Source organism: Psittacula echo (genome assembly GCF_963264785.1).
Source record: "Psittacula echo genome assembly, chromosome: 6".
Classification (NCBI taxonomy): Eukaryota; Metazoa; Chordata; class Aves; order Psittaciformes; family Psittacidae; genus Psittacula; species Psittacula echo.
The window spans coordinates 28434064-28449215 of NC_137743.1; the positions used below are offsets into that span (position 1 = coordinate 28434064).

General features: G+C 39.8%; 1 protein-coding gene across 1 annotated transcript in view; it reads right to left on the minus strand.

Moving 5' to 3' along the window:
* Positions 1 to 2711: 2711 nt before the first annotated feature.
* TFCP2L1 (transcription factor CP2 like 1) overlaps positions 2712 to 15152 on the minus strand; it is a gene marked incomplete at both ends in the record, with an annotated part of 32046 nt that continues 19605 nt past the window's right edge. Inside the window, 12 exons of the mRNA XM_080621495.1 lie at positions 2712 to 2749; positions 3190 to 3241; positions 5370 to 5512; positions 6503 to 6603; positions 7291 to 7381; positions 8309 to 8402; positions 8499 to 8547; positions 10134 to 10225; positions 11946 to 12056; positions 12956 to 13108; positions 13715 to 13821; positions 14092 to 14197. Of these exons, the coding sequence (XP_080477621.1) occupies positions 2712 to 2749; positions 3190 to 3241; positions 5370 to 5512; positions 6503 to 6603; positions 7291 to 7381; positions 8309 to 8402; positions 8499 to 8547; positions 10134 to 10225; positions 11946 to 12056; positions 12956 to 13108; positions 13715 to 13821; positions 14092 to 14197 (1137 nt within the window). The remainder of the gene's footprint in view (positions 2750 to 3189; positions 3242 to 5369; positions 5513 to 6502; positions 6604 to 7290; positions 7382 to 8308; positions 8403 to 8498; positions 8548 to 10133; positions 10226 to 11945; positions 12057 to 12955; positions 13109 to 13714; positions 13822 to 14091; positions 14198 to 15152) is intronic.

Genomic DNA, 15152 nt, shown 5'->3' on the forward strand with positions numbered 1-15152 from the left:
AGGCAAATAGTTCTCAGGCCCTACCTCTGGGAGCAAGGCTACCTCTATTCCTTCTTCACACTGCTATGTGCCGGTATTGCTGCATTCCCTAAATTACAGGGCTAGCACATATAAGTGCATACAGTACAGGCTACACTTCTGGCAACTCCAAGGTCTTTTTTAAGCCCCTCTTATCAGGTCAGATTCACCTCTCTCAGCTGCTGCCAACAACGGCCATGCCATGTATTAGACCAGCATTACAAAACAGTACGAAAAATCAGAGCCAACATACGTATTCCAAAGCACCACAAAATAAATCAAACAGCTCCTGGTACGCTGGGGCACGTTGGTCCCAACTACTCACAAAAACAGTTGGAATTTATTCTCTGTTTTGGAAGACACCTGGAACCGTGTGGCCACAACCTGTATGCTTCAGTGCCCAGGACCAGGAGCTCACCAGCTGCCCCCCTCCACACACATGGCAGTAAAGAGCAGGCTGCAAAGCTACAGAGGTGACACAGGGACCTAGAAAGGGTTGACACTGATGTGGCATCACCTTCCTCTCAAAAAGATGGCGTTTCCCATCCTCCACAAAGGCATTTCTCCCCTCAAAGCTCTTCTCAGCCTCACTGTCTGATCTCCTTTCTCTGTCAGGAGACCACTTACAACCTCCTCACCTATGCAACCTGGTCCTCAACCAAGAAGCCCAACCTTCTTCACTTCAGGGGAAGGGAATTGCCATGGCCCAAAGCCTAGGCATCTTTTCTGGAGAAACACTACAATTCATGGAGCATCCAGACAGCCAAGCAAGATCGTGCCTAAGTAGGCCCTGTTATTCAATTAGCTGAGTTGGCTGAAGGTTTTCCCATTGTAACATGATTTTTCTATTCCAGAATTATTTTTGGTGTAAAAAAAAAAAATAAAAAAACATCAGTGGGGATGGGTGGGGTTTTTTTTTTGCGCAAAACTCGATGCTTTTAATGAAAAAAAGGTTGCTTTTTTCAATATTTTGCCGTTTATTTCTGTTGGGAAAGCTTGAAACACATCATTTTTGTCAGAAAAATATCAGTCCGTGTTTGTCCGAATTCCTCCAGTGTCAGCTGGGAGCTGTAATTCATGGGCTCCATGTCCCACTCTTTCCCAGAAGGCTGGGCTCCTGGGCACCCTTCCAGCCTTCATGACGCATTCCCCCTTTGACTAACCCATGGTAAGAGCATCATGGGATCTGTAACCCAGCCAAAGAGCTGGACCCCAAGGGAAACACAACGCACAAGGCACTTGAATGGTAATTTCTGAGGTCTGCAACAGTAGCTCTAACTGATGCTGCTTTAAGGGCCAAATGGATTTAATTAAATGTTTCCATTTCAAAAGTCATTTTCCAGCTGACAATTTCTCATTTTTTGAAAAATTTCTGTTCCAGGAAACTTCTTGGTATTTCAGCTTTCCATCTCAATTCAGGATGAAATTAAACATTCAAGTATCAAAAATTCAATGCTATATGGACATTCAGTTTGGGAAACAGCCTTATTAATTAGCTACCAAAAGTAAAATGACTCCATCTATGCAAGAAGGGTGTGATCCAGTTTGCCTTTGACATCAGTGGAAGCCATTTTTTCAGCTTAGTGGAGCTTGGATGGAATCCCAAACGTCCAAGGAAGGGTGGAGTTGACCATAGTTGCAGATATTGGAAATGGGAGTCAAGAGTGAAACAGCAGAAATACAAGAAGCAGCAACTAAGATAATCTGCTACCTGGACTCAGTCAAAACTCGGTTTTACTTACTTTAGTGAGTAACAGAAGGAAAAAAAATCATTAAGATTACAAAACCTGATTCCCAGTTACAGTAAAGATAGCAATTAATCAACACTTTTTAGAGTAGAATAAATCCATAGCATGAATGTGCCATGAACTCTATAACTTCCAACATTCAGAACATTTCCTCAGAAAACCTTCATATACTCCATTCAGGGACATTATTCTAAAGCTAAAGATATAATATGGTACTGAACTACTTGCCACAGGTTGTCTGTCATCCCTTGAACCCTGCGGAATTGTTCTGCTGGATGGATGTTACAGAAGCCCTGTCAGGGGGGACCGAGGTCTCTGAACTTTGATCACATCTACAGGTGAAGAATAGCTGAGAGCAGGCTTCCAGGGTTGACATTCTGGGTAAGGACTGGACACCAAATCCATCCTCTGCATTGCTCAGTCTGGCTTTGGATGTAGCCCCAGACCTTCCACCTCAAAGAGTAAAAGAGAAGCCCTAGGGAGCCTGTGTCGATCAGCAACAGGGTGTGTGTTGAAAGCAAGAGAGCACTCAGAAGAGAAAATAAATCAATTCACCCAACCACGAGGGGTCTAGAGAATTGGGTTTTGTTTATCTTTCATTTCCCTTTAGTACAAGACAGATGTTTCAAAGTAATAAGCAGAAACCTCAACAATTTTTAAGACTGAAGAGGAAGGGAGGGAGGAAGAAACATGTACAAGTTTTGAGGATGTTCTCAGCTCCAGCTTATTAAAAAAAAATTAACCCCCCCCCACCAAACAAAAAACTAAACCACACACCACCAGAAATGTATATCTGTAATAGTAGGTTTTCCCTTGAGCTGTTTGGTAATTCTTAGTTCACAGGAGCATTTTATCCAGAAGGTTCTTCATGTTTCCAGTCTAGGTTGTAGAAATCTCAGTGAGGCACTAAATTTTAGGCTGTTAAAGTCTTTCTGTGCAGCACGGTCATTTTAAAATGATGTGGTAGCCATCATTGCTTTCAGCTGTAACAAAGAAATGCAAAGCATTTTTTCATTGCTTTTGGAAAACAGCACAGAACTCCAGATTTCTTCTTAGGTAGTCTGCAATAGTTTGTAACTTTGTTCTACAACCCACTCATGAAAATCAATATTGAACATCTAGGTCAAAGCATTTACATTAAAAAATACAACATACTAACAGTCATCTTTTACCATTTTACTAGAGGGCTTTCTGCTCATTTATGTCAGTGTTATCAATGGATTTATGAAAGTTTTATAAGTGTAACTGAAGAAAATAGATTCATCAGTCTATCATAGTGCAAACTGATGCAACACCTTTCCTTACACTAAATTAGATTACTTATCTTTTCCGGGTAACAGCACCAAGTTTGTAATAACATTTAGGGCAATCAAAAGGAGAAATTATCATTAGAGCCACGTGTAATAGCAACAGCAATACATACCTTTTAATGTGCTGATAACAAAACAAGATTCATCTTGGAAGTTTTGCACCATCTGAAGGGCAGAAGCAAAAAAGCCAACATAAGAGCAATTACGTTCAAGTTTCCTTCAGTGCCAGTATAGACTTTAGAAGAGAGGTATCAAACAACATTTGGTGCCCAGTCCTAGAGAGTCCTGAGTAACCCTGCCCATAAGATTACTAAAATACATGACTGATTAATTAAGATCCTTGCAGCTACTAATGTGCTTAAGAGAAGCACATATTAAAGTGCTTGCCTGGAACTGATCTAGCTTGTTCAGCATTTTACCACCCTCTTTGCAGCTCTTGATCCTTTAAGTTCTTATACCACTTCACTTAGTCTATTTAGGACCATGCTCTTAATTGCCTTCAGTGAAGCTATACTAGTTTAGGCTGGATGAAGACAGTCCATCTCCTAGAATCTCCTAAAATACACATACAGCTGAACGATGAAGCTCAGTTGAGCTTACATTAGCATCTGAAATACTACCCAGAGGTGGTCAGCCCTGAGAAATGGACTCCTTGTTGAATAAAGGCAAATTGCTACTGAAAAGCCATCTCAGCAGCAGCCACCTGGATATTTTTACTAGACATCAGTCAAAATGTGCTTGCAGGAATCATTTATCTGTTTGTATTTTGTTGAGGCACAGGAATCTTAATGAAACTGCTATGAGAGGCAAAGCAGATCATGGGAAGCAAGATAAGTATCTAAAGAGATTTGAGCTAGTCAGGATAAAACTAGATTTTCAGAACACGTGCAGGTTCTAGTGAGGCCCCTAACTAAAGAGTTAAGTTAAAAGATTCAGCTAACTTCAGATCCAAACTGAAATGCTCATTGAAGCTTCATCTTTAGTCAATGCACTCTCTCACCTTAGAGTAGTTGCGTGGAACGCAGGAGATAAATTACCTTCAGGGGTGTCTCAGACAGTTGAAGCAGATGTTGGACACCTAACTTTGGAGGGGAGGTGACCAGAACCTCTCTGATAAGCTCAGAAAATCCAGCTTTAAGCAAAAGCCTTTTCCTAACTATTGAATACCATTCAAGTAGAGCACTTTCCAGTTTAAGTTCTCACACCAAATATCGTTTTCAACTTAGACTAACCTCCCTATTCTCTTTGGGGTTTAACATTCACCCCCTGCTCCTGCAAATCAAACTTCACTGGCCAGTCTGTGCCTAATGATGCACGAAGTACATTCATAGAGTGCCTTATTCTTTGCACTATAGTACTAGAACAAGAAAAAAATATTAAAAAAGCAATAGACATTGTTAATAATTGACTTAAATACTTAAAGCCTTATACCCAAGCTGGTTCAGGCAATTCCCCTACCAAGAGTTGCCTCCAAGCACTTTACATCCATAAAGCATCAGGGTTTCAGATTTAATCAGGCTGAAACAGCAAGGAGACTTTAGGAATAAGCATTACAGCCTTCGATTTAGGCTCCAGTTGAGACCTACGCTCTGCTTCATTTGTTTTAACAATGTTTCTTATACATGAAGCTCCTTAAGTGATTCTGGTGCATGAATGAGTAAGTAATTTAGTGGGGAGGAAAGAGGAAGAATGGCAACTCTCTATTAACCTGCAAGTTAATGGATTGGACTAAATTAAGCCATCATGTAATGGGACACAAACAGCTAGCAGAGGTCCATTAAACTATAGTGTGCACTTACATAGCACTGACTCTGACCCAGTGGCTGTAATCACTGGCCAAGATGGAAGACTAACTGCCCTACAGATTTTCAAACCTGCCTTCTTAAGGAAAGAAGAAAATTAAATAGAAATTAAATTTCCTATTTAATTTTAAAGGTTCTTATTTTAGATCCTTGCTCCAAAATTTGCTTCAGTAGTCAACATGAAGAGGAAATCAATTATTTTGTTCTGTTTTGTTAAAAAAACCCAAAACAACAAGCAACAAAAAAACCAACCACAACAAATCCAACACAACAAAAAAAGCAAACATACTCTTTTACAAAGCAATGATCTTAAAACCACACCAAAATCAATGATATGCATGAATGATTTGCTTTAAGTATTTGCTTTAACATGTCAGGGTTAGTAACTGCTAAGCTTCCTTGAAGATTCATACCCTAATTTAAAAGGCCATTCTAACTTCAAGAAGTCAGACAACTATTACAGTTCTGACAGAGTTTACATTACCCCTTACCTCATTGCTCACTAATACATGGATCCCTGTGGGTCCCTGCCGATAGATTCGATTTATCTGCTGTGGAGAAATGCTGTACAAGTTTGCAATCTTCTCAATTAATTCCAGCGTGGTCAATTCTTCCAAGAAGATTGCATGATATACTGCAACATGTTGAAAGTAATTACAGAGTTATAATTATGGAATAGCAACTACAGATAACACCAAGATGCTCCATATCAACAACCAAATGGGTTTAAGATCAAGGTTCAAATCCTGACAGTAGATACATAAGCTTACTGCCTTTAAAGCAGCCCCCAAATATCAGGCTTGATGTTTTGTAAAAAAATACCCAGTATTTGGATGTCATGGACAAATAAAGCACACGTTACTTTTGCCCAGAGGAAAACACAGGGACTAATGACAACATGTATCACGGGGCACTTAAAAAACCCTCTCACAAAAATGTTAATTTTTTTTATAATCTACTTTTATTGTTTTGACATTTTAAAGTAGATCCAATTAACTACTAAGACAAATGATATTATGTTACAAAAAAGTAGCATTTCATTAGATGCTATCCCACCGATCCCATAGGCACAAACTGAAGACTACAATGTATCAAATAACTGTAGATGACAGTATTAAGTTTTAAATCCAACCCAAATGGTAGAAACAACCAAGTAGAAAAGCTGTGCCTAGTTTATACTATGTGCAAGAATGAAGGACAATCTCTGTTCTCGTTTGACTGTACATCACATCATGAGGGACAGTTAAGGTCAGTGAGTCCCCAAAAGCTTTGAACTTTCAAGAATTAGAACCTCACTTTAAGACCTTCCATTTCCCAGAATATTTTCAAACAAGACATAATCTGAAGCAAACTGTGGATGGGGGTTAGTTTTTAATGCTATGGTCCCTATTAAGAACTCAACAGAGATTTTGCTAGAGCATTCTGCAGATAGCTTATAAATTTGGTCTGTTTCTGAGACAAGATGGTACCAGTTGGAATCTGTAGCCCTGAAACTAACCGGAGTGGCAAAGCTGAGATAAACAGGACCTCTTTAAACAGCAAGCTGTCCCACACAGAAGCTCAGGCAGAAAGCAACATTCTTTCCAGGTTAAGTGTTTAACAAAGTCTATACATAAAAACTTACCACAAAGACTGCTATCTCCATTTTCTCGTTTTTGGTGGAGATGGGACCTGTTTTGCTCTGGTTCTTGACAGACATAAATTGTCATTTTCGGCCTTACATTTCTGTGGGTTATTAAAAAAACCGTAGTAAGTTATTTAGTAGATCTAAAATTGTTTCAGTCAGCTATTAAACAATGAGAGATAGAAACATTCAATCTGCGCATCAATAACCAGCTAAGGGGTTTTAAGGGTCTTAATGCTGGAGACTAGATGTCTTAGGGGGTCTAGCCAGAGCCCACTGGGAGGTGGTGGCAGACAGCAGAACGCCTTAATCTCATCAGGATCAAATAAGAATAAAAGGTTTATAGCACTTGCCAAGCAGCTCATCATACCTGCCTTTACTGATTTGAATCCTGTCCAGCTGTAGAATTTAAGATGTTATTGCAATAAAAGTAAGTTTAGGAGTCAGTTGAGACTCCAGAGGTTGGTTTGTTTGTTGATTGTTACCTGTGATGGAGATGGAACACAGCGTATTGTAGGCTGTGTTTCGTATAAAGTGAAGGGAAGCTATGAGGTGGTAGCATATCAGATCCAGCACTGGAGATCCACATTATGCTGCTTCATTTCAGCAACATGTCTGAGCTGTGCTTGGATTTGAATACCATTGTGATCTCCATCCTCTCAGATGACCTCTCTGAAGTATTAAAAGGAAGTCTAAATGCTACAGCTCCAGGATTAACTTCTAGTTAAGACTGAAATTACCAAGGGATGCTGCCATAACAAAAATAATAGGAAGGAAGAAGTACAAACCTTCCTTTGATTGCATTAAAGAGCCGAATTCCATCAGCAGGCCCACAGATTTGAACAAAATCTTCTTTGGACATCTTCAGTAAGTCAGCACCTACATATTTCAAATTGATTTTTTTTCAGAAGTTAAGCAAATCTTAGCTTCCAAACTGTGTGTATGGGCAGCAGGAAAAGGCCAGGAGGAGAGAATTCACAAAGCTAAATCAGAGAGATCTGCTTAGAGAGTAGCAGATTCAGAGAGGTGTACAATGCAAATCAATCATTGTGCAGAGTGCTAGAAGCTGCCAAAACAGCAGCCCTGCACTGAAAGATACTCTAGCCAAATCAGAGAAAAGCTAGATATTTAATACTGGCCATTAAATGGCCTAGTTTTCTCATCCTGCCATGTTCACAAGGTTATTTAATCATAGAATCATAGAATAGTTAGGGTTGGAAAGGACCTTAAGATCATCTAGTTCCAACCCCCCTGTTGCAAGTCAGAAAGAGGCTCCTCAAGGTTTCAACATCTTTAAGAATTCCCCCTTCCACCATTTTACTGCTGTGTATAACTATCTAATGGGAGGGTACAGTGAAAATGCAGCTGAATGAAGATGGAGCCAGACACTTCTGAAAGGTGCACAGGGACAGGATGAGAGGCAGCAGACAGAACATGCGAAACACTTCTTCACTGTGACAGTAGTCAAGTATTTGAAGAGATTTGGAGAGATTGTGAAATTTCCAACGTTGGAGATACTCAGATGCAACTGTACAAGACCCTGGACTTACTTCAAGCAGGAGGTAGCACTTAATGAACTTAAAAAGTTCCTTCCATCTCAAATTATTCTCTTCCATCTTTACTTATTCTATATTTCTACAAACTGTTGCGGCAAATGCTAACAAATCTAAGAACAAAAGAACAACCACACTGGATCAGACCAGTGATCCCACGAACAGTGGCCAGCAGCAGATGCTCTTGATACGAAGCCTGAGCTGCCTTTACAAAAGAGAACAAAGACAAAATAATTGGACTGTTTAAACTCACCCGAAAAACTTGAGAAGAGTCTACAGAATGGAGAGAACCTATTACGATGAAGCCACTGCTGGGCATCTTGAATAGAAGCAGAAGGAAGGAGATGCTACATTGCAAAAAGAATAAGAAGGTCTTGAAATGAACTGTTCACCAGTGTCCTAAAAAAGAAAAGCACCACATTAACATGATCTCAAGTACTTACATCATTGCTGGGAGGCAGGAGCTCCACTTGGTGGGTTGGAGAACTGTTGCTAAAAAAAATTATGCGAAGTTGGAAGAGAAAAAAAAAACATTATTTTAAATTTTACATAGCAGTGTCCATCCTTTTCCCCCTCTTCCATTTGACTCAACCGTCACAAGTTACACAGCAACTTGGCTTTTTCCTCTATCAGATTTTAAAAAATGTGTCCAAAATCTGGTCAAAAAGAAAAAATAATTAAAAAAAACCCAAGCCCCAACTCATGCCTTTTGTTGGTCAGTTGAGGTCCTACCCAGTTTACTGACCTCATTCAAACTTTTCCATACTGATGGCACCATCTAAGCATGAAAGTTGTGACCTCAAGAGTGGCTGAACCCAAAATTTCTGTGAGCCAGAAATCCCTTAACTAAATCCACTGTCTAATAGTGATTCACCACAAAAAATGAATAAACGACCTTATAACTCAACCCTGGTGTTACCTTAAACATAGGAAATTGCAATTTAACTATATTACATAAAACCATGTTTCTGTTAAACCCTCCTAAAACACAGACAGGACTTCAACCGATCAAGGGTTTTCCCAAAGAATTAATCACCTAGCAGTGGAAGAAAATGCTCAACAGATCATTCTACTAACACCAATTTTTCTCCTTTCAGTGTCTGTCCTTATTCATAGGTTGAAGTTGCTCACTGAAAATTTCTCATACAACACTGATTAATTAATAAACTGTGCAGGAAGGCAAGGCTGCAAAGTCCTAGAGGAGGAAAAGAAAGGCTCACGCCAAATTCCTAGGGACAAGTGTGTCACAGGGAGGACTCAGAAGTACCAAGGGACCCTGCCATTTATTTCTGTCATCAGCTATCACGTTGAGTGCTTCAGGACCACTAAAATTGTTTCTTTATAATTGCTACTTTTTATTATTATATTTATATTTATAATATATTTATATTTATTATACATATTATATATCTATTTATATAAATATATATTATATATTTTTATATCTATAGATATATAAAAATATCTATAGAAATATATAAAAATATAATAATATATAATATGCATAATAAGCATATATTTATATTTATTTTATATATATACTATTTTTATATATAGATATAATAGTATTATATATTAATGAATTAAATATGCCTCCTTTTGGTCATGTGTTCTGGAATGGCTTCTCAAAACTCAGGGTGTTTTCCCACAGACAGGGTTCCTTTATTCCCATTCAACTGGGAATCCAGCACCCCGAACTACCTCAGACAGAAAGGAAGGCTGAAGGACTTCAGCACTATTGTCAGAAAATAGTGGGAAATGCTGGTACAGGGCATCATGTGTTCTCTGAAGAACAGAAGAATAAGAAAGGAAATTTATAGCAGGAATTGTCCTGGTGATCCTCTGAAGCTCACCTCCCAGCCACCACATAAGCAGTGGACATACAAACAGTACTGTGCATTACAGCGAATTCCTGGATAGAAGGTCTTTAAATGCTTAGTGGGAAATATTTTTCCCCTTCGAGGAAGGGTGACCCTTGACCTGTTTTTCCAGGGTATGAAATGCATGCACACACAAACAACGCTCACGCAACATTACGATAGCAACAAGAAAGATAAAAGCATTTATTTGTTACATACCCATCTCCAAGGTTGAAGCTGTTGGGAGAACTGTTGTAACTTGGAGATGGAGCATTGTTCATTTGATAAGGCACATCTGGCCAGGGAGAGCACTGTTGGAAGAAAAGCAGTGGGGATACTTTCATAAGGATGGAAATAAAGGATTTGATTCTTCTCTAACACCACATTCATGCTGTTGCCATGCCACTAACTTCAGCTCATCACTCCTGCTGGGAGAAGGAGACAGGCCATGGATTTTCTACAGTGCTCTCCAAGCGGGCTGTCAGGGGCCAGATTGATTCCAGTTGTGCATTCCACATTTCTCTCATTTCACAAAGCCTGTCCCCAAATAACACTGGGCCAAAATGTGCACAGCTGTGAGTCAGGGCAACGCCAGTAAGTCAGTGCAGACTGAAGGCAGCAATGATACAGAAATACCCCTGGTCTCAATTATACATCCCTAATTAAATCCAGGGAAGAGTGACAAATATGCTCCAGAGGCACTGCTTCAGGTTAGTACCAGTGAAAGAGCAGAATTCAAACCAGTCTGCTAAAACCTCTGACTATTAGCTGAAGAGCTCAAGTTAAAAATGGGTATTACATGGAGAAAATTTGAGAGAGACAGACACAAAACTGCTAAAAGCCTTCACAAATATAGGTCAAACTCCATATTCCATTACAGTAGTGTAAAACCAGAGCAACCCAGCTAGAACTGGTGACTGTGTTCTGAATTTAAGCTACTGTAATCAGTAGGAGAAATATAGCCCTGTGGAACCCCCATCATCAAGAGCTCAAGAAAATGCTCTGTAGTATCCTTGTTTGCAATGACAAAAAGAAAACAAGTGTAGCTTTGGAGTTTTATCATCTAGCAAATATTTTATCATCTCATGAGCACTAGCAAATATTTAACTCTTTAGCAACCCACATTTCCTCATGCAATATGTCAAAGTGCACAGGGAGAGTTTGGGATCTGCCAACTCAGTAGAATTAGGTCTGTGTACACAAAAGCCTCACTAACAACCACCACGCTGAATTAGAAAACATGCTGTTTGCTCCTTGCAATGTGAGGAAAACTGAGTGGGAAGAACTGGATCTCACAAACACGAAGTTTATTTAAATTAAGAAAACCTCTTTTTTAGAAGTTCAGCAAGCCACTTCAAAAAATACAAGAACTAAATCAAACAACAACACATCCGCACAGGGCGAAGGAACAGCACTTTTAAACCACTCTCTTGAGTCCTATTGCTTAGTAATTCTGCAGCCTGAGGTAAGTTATATATACATCTTAGCATCTTAGTAATGGCAGGGAGGAGTAGAAACACACACATCTCCACCCCAAATCCATCAGAATATAAGACATCCAAGATATTCCTAGAGTGCCAGAATCTTCTGAGATCTTGTATGCAATAGTAGCTTCACAGGCACATTCACAGAAAAACAAACTAATAATTTAATCAGACACCCTATTCATCTATTCAAGTGCCCCATCTCCAACATAAGATTTTGCCAGACAGCTCTGAAGAAAATGCCTCACACAACTGGCGTTTAAGCACCACGACAAGTGCCCGGGAGCACAGCACAAGATAGAGAAAATACTCCTTTTAAAGCTAGGCTGTTAAGGGTTGGTTTGCACCCTAAAATATAAGAAACTTTGGCATCTTTTATAAACTTCATCAGTGAGAGACATTTTGTAATCTCACTCTGCTCTCAATTTCAACCAGATCTAGGCATACATGTCTCCACAAGACAATCTCCAGGGCTCAGTTAGACTGCATTTTCTCTCCAATCTATCTTTCAACATGCTGAAATAGTATGATGTCTAAAATGCTTTACCTCTGTGAGAATAGTTGTCTCATAGGAAGGCTGATACTTCTCTTTCTCTTGGGTGGTTTTCTTCTCCATTTTTTCCCTGTCAGTCTTCTGCTTTCTGTCTGCTCCTTTAGGCTATAAGCACAAGCACAAGCTTTCCCTTATGCCAAGTATTACAAGTTTGGAGACACAGGCCAACAGATTTCTTCTCTAATACATTCACAAAAGTGTCCTTAAGATTTATGGGGACTCTACATACAGAATAAGATCAGATTTGCATTTCCTAGACAAAAAAAATATAATGAAGCATCTCCACTGTTTATGTAACATCCCCCATTAATGTCTGTTGGGCCAAATAAGCTGACCACAGTCCTGAGATTTGGTAATACTCATTTCAGACATGAGCTCCACTCCATGAGTTACGCACCTCAACTGGTATTTGTACCATCTCTCCAGCAACAGGTAAGACACTGCTCACAGGAGCAAAACTGGAGCAGAAGTTTTGAGAAAACAGGCCTATGAAAAGCTTTTTGTTAAGTGTCTACACATGTGCCATGCCCAGATTAGGATCTTCAGAGATGCTTTCTCTCTGAATCTTTCTCTCCCCTAGTTAGCATGGAGAGGAACTCTGCTGCAACAAAAAAAAAAAAAGGGTATTTAAGATCTTCAAAATCTCACTGTTCATGAAGGACTGAATAAAAAAATCTGGAGATGCCATAATGTCATCACTGCCTCAAAGCACCAAAACACAGTGGGATACCCTAAACATCTCAGTATTTATACAGTGTTCAAGGCATAATGGACTGGCATAAGTCTTGGTGCAGCACTTGGGTCATTTGAATTTAACTAGAATTGCTGTGTAGTTCTGTGTTTATATCACTTTGTGTGCAAGAGCCCTTTTTAAGATCTGAAGCATACTCAGATAAAAGTCTGTTCTTTTACTCCATTACTTGCATCAATCCTATACAATTTAAAAACTATGCATGCTCTTATGTCTTAATCTAGTTGACAACAAAGACAAAACTACCTCATACCTTGAACACTTTGATCTGGCAGCTTGCAGAATGCAAGTGTTCTGTGTATTCACCATTTTCATTTTGTTTAAATGTGTCGATCTGCACCCGGAAGGGCACACCTTTCTCTCCTCCATGTTTCCGTGGAGTAAATTCTGTGCTGATGCAATGTACCTGGCAAAACAAAAGCTGTGCTCATCTCTGGGGGCAGTTGGAATCCATGCAAATCTGAACTTCAGATTCTGTCTTAACATAAGGTATTGGCTCCTTTCGAGAAGCTAAGAGAGGCTGAAGAGTTCTGATGTTTTCATTTCTGTTCCTCAGGACAAAACAATTAGAAGAACAAGCAGCTCAGAAAGAAACAAGGCATCAGGAAAAGCATCCTTTACCTTAAGTAAATCCCACACACAGATTAAAATCAGATACTTGATATTTGGGATGGGATGAGAAACACTCATAAAGGGGGAAGCAAGCAAAACTAACAGGTTATGGACAATTTCCTCTAGACAAAATTTATGTATATAAAGCAACATCATTCTTTAAAAAAAAAAATTAAAAATCCTAAAATCCTAGCTGTAGTAAGTAGTACTCCAAAGCTAGCAAGTTGCTACCAAGTTGGTTTAGCAAGCATCCTACAAATTAACTATACACAACTGTCACTTGAGTTTGTATATTATCATTAGCATCTTTCTTCTTCGTTTCCTGGTTACCTTAACTCTCCAGGTCTTTATAAGATATCTCACCACTGTATGTACCACAGAAATACCAGTTCTGTCTTACCTGGATGAATGCTGAAGCTCTCTTTGATGGATCCCACAGAAATTCAACAGTATTCAACTGGGTTGGACTGGCCCTTGGATCCAAGATACCAACTGACAGTGGAATATCTGTAGAAGAAAACCCCTAAAATTTTAAAAATATTAAATTGAAGAAGAGAAAGCATTTCCACACAATTACAAGATGCATGTGAAAAGCCAAGCCACCAATGATACATCTATCTGGGACCTATAATGCTAGATCTCCTTCCCACCCAAAGACACACAGGATTCCTAAGAGAATAGGATATAAAAAACCTAAACACACATACAAATACTCCATATGTCATTCAGTCTCTCGCTTCCAAACGCTGCACAGGAACCATAATTAAATAGTCTCACCTATATCAAGGATGCGGTCCCCAGGCCGACTCCACCTCCAGCCCTCAAGCTGCTGATGCTCTGTGTACTGCAGGCGTCGATCATGGAAAACTACACGAATTATGCTCTGTTGAGAAAAGACACCAAGCTGAACAATGTGATCCAGAGGCCCTTCTCTTGAGATGACTTTGGTTTTCCAGAGTAGAAAGCAAAAGCTGATCTGTTATGTTTCCCATCCTTAGTCATGAGGAGAGTAGAGGGTCCACCTAAGAGACCCATCACCATGTTTTCCAAATTCCTAAGGGACCCCTGGGTGAGAGAGCAACACCCTTTCCCCTTCACAGGGCATGTCTACACTGCATAGAGCAGCCCTGTACAGCTTTCTGGGATTCGATCTGGAAGCGTAATAGCAATGTCCACCTAATCTTAGGTGCCATGCCATGCAGACATCACTATACTGCCTCTACACCCAAAATAGCTCACAAGGGGATTATATTTAATGTGTCTATACCGTGCCCCAACCCCACTATATCCCACTCTGATTAGCACATGTGAAAGCCAGCTCACCTGTCCCTGCACCAGTGGAGCTGACATGCCCAGACACCTTGCCAGTGGGAATTAAACTTCATTCCAGCCATTAACAGCCAGTCATTGGATTTGCCCCAGTGTAGTTAAAGTGTAGAATAGGAAAACTTCCGTAACAGGAGAATTTTCATCTCTGGTCTGCAATGGCGCAGCCATGTCAATAACTGGAGAAAAAAGGCTGGAATAAGGGCAATCCCCAGGGCAGACAAGTCCAAAGTACTCCTAACTAATATATCCTTTTGTATATTCAGAGTGCTACACTTGCACGAGTTAATGACCTATTATGACCCAGTTTCTCAAGTCCATGCTCCTCCTAGGGGCTTCTGTATCAAATGAATAAGCAATTTTTGCCAATGAACCTGAGAAATGCCCAAATCAAACCCTAGCTCCAAGAAGCAAGCAAGCCATGGTGGGAACACCTGCAAAACTGGAATTCCAATCCACATGCTTCCTGAACTAGGCCAAAGACAAACAGGAAACTACCTAAACTTGGACAA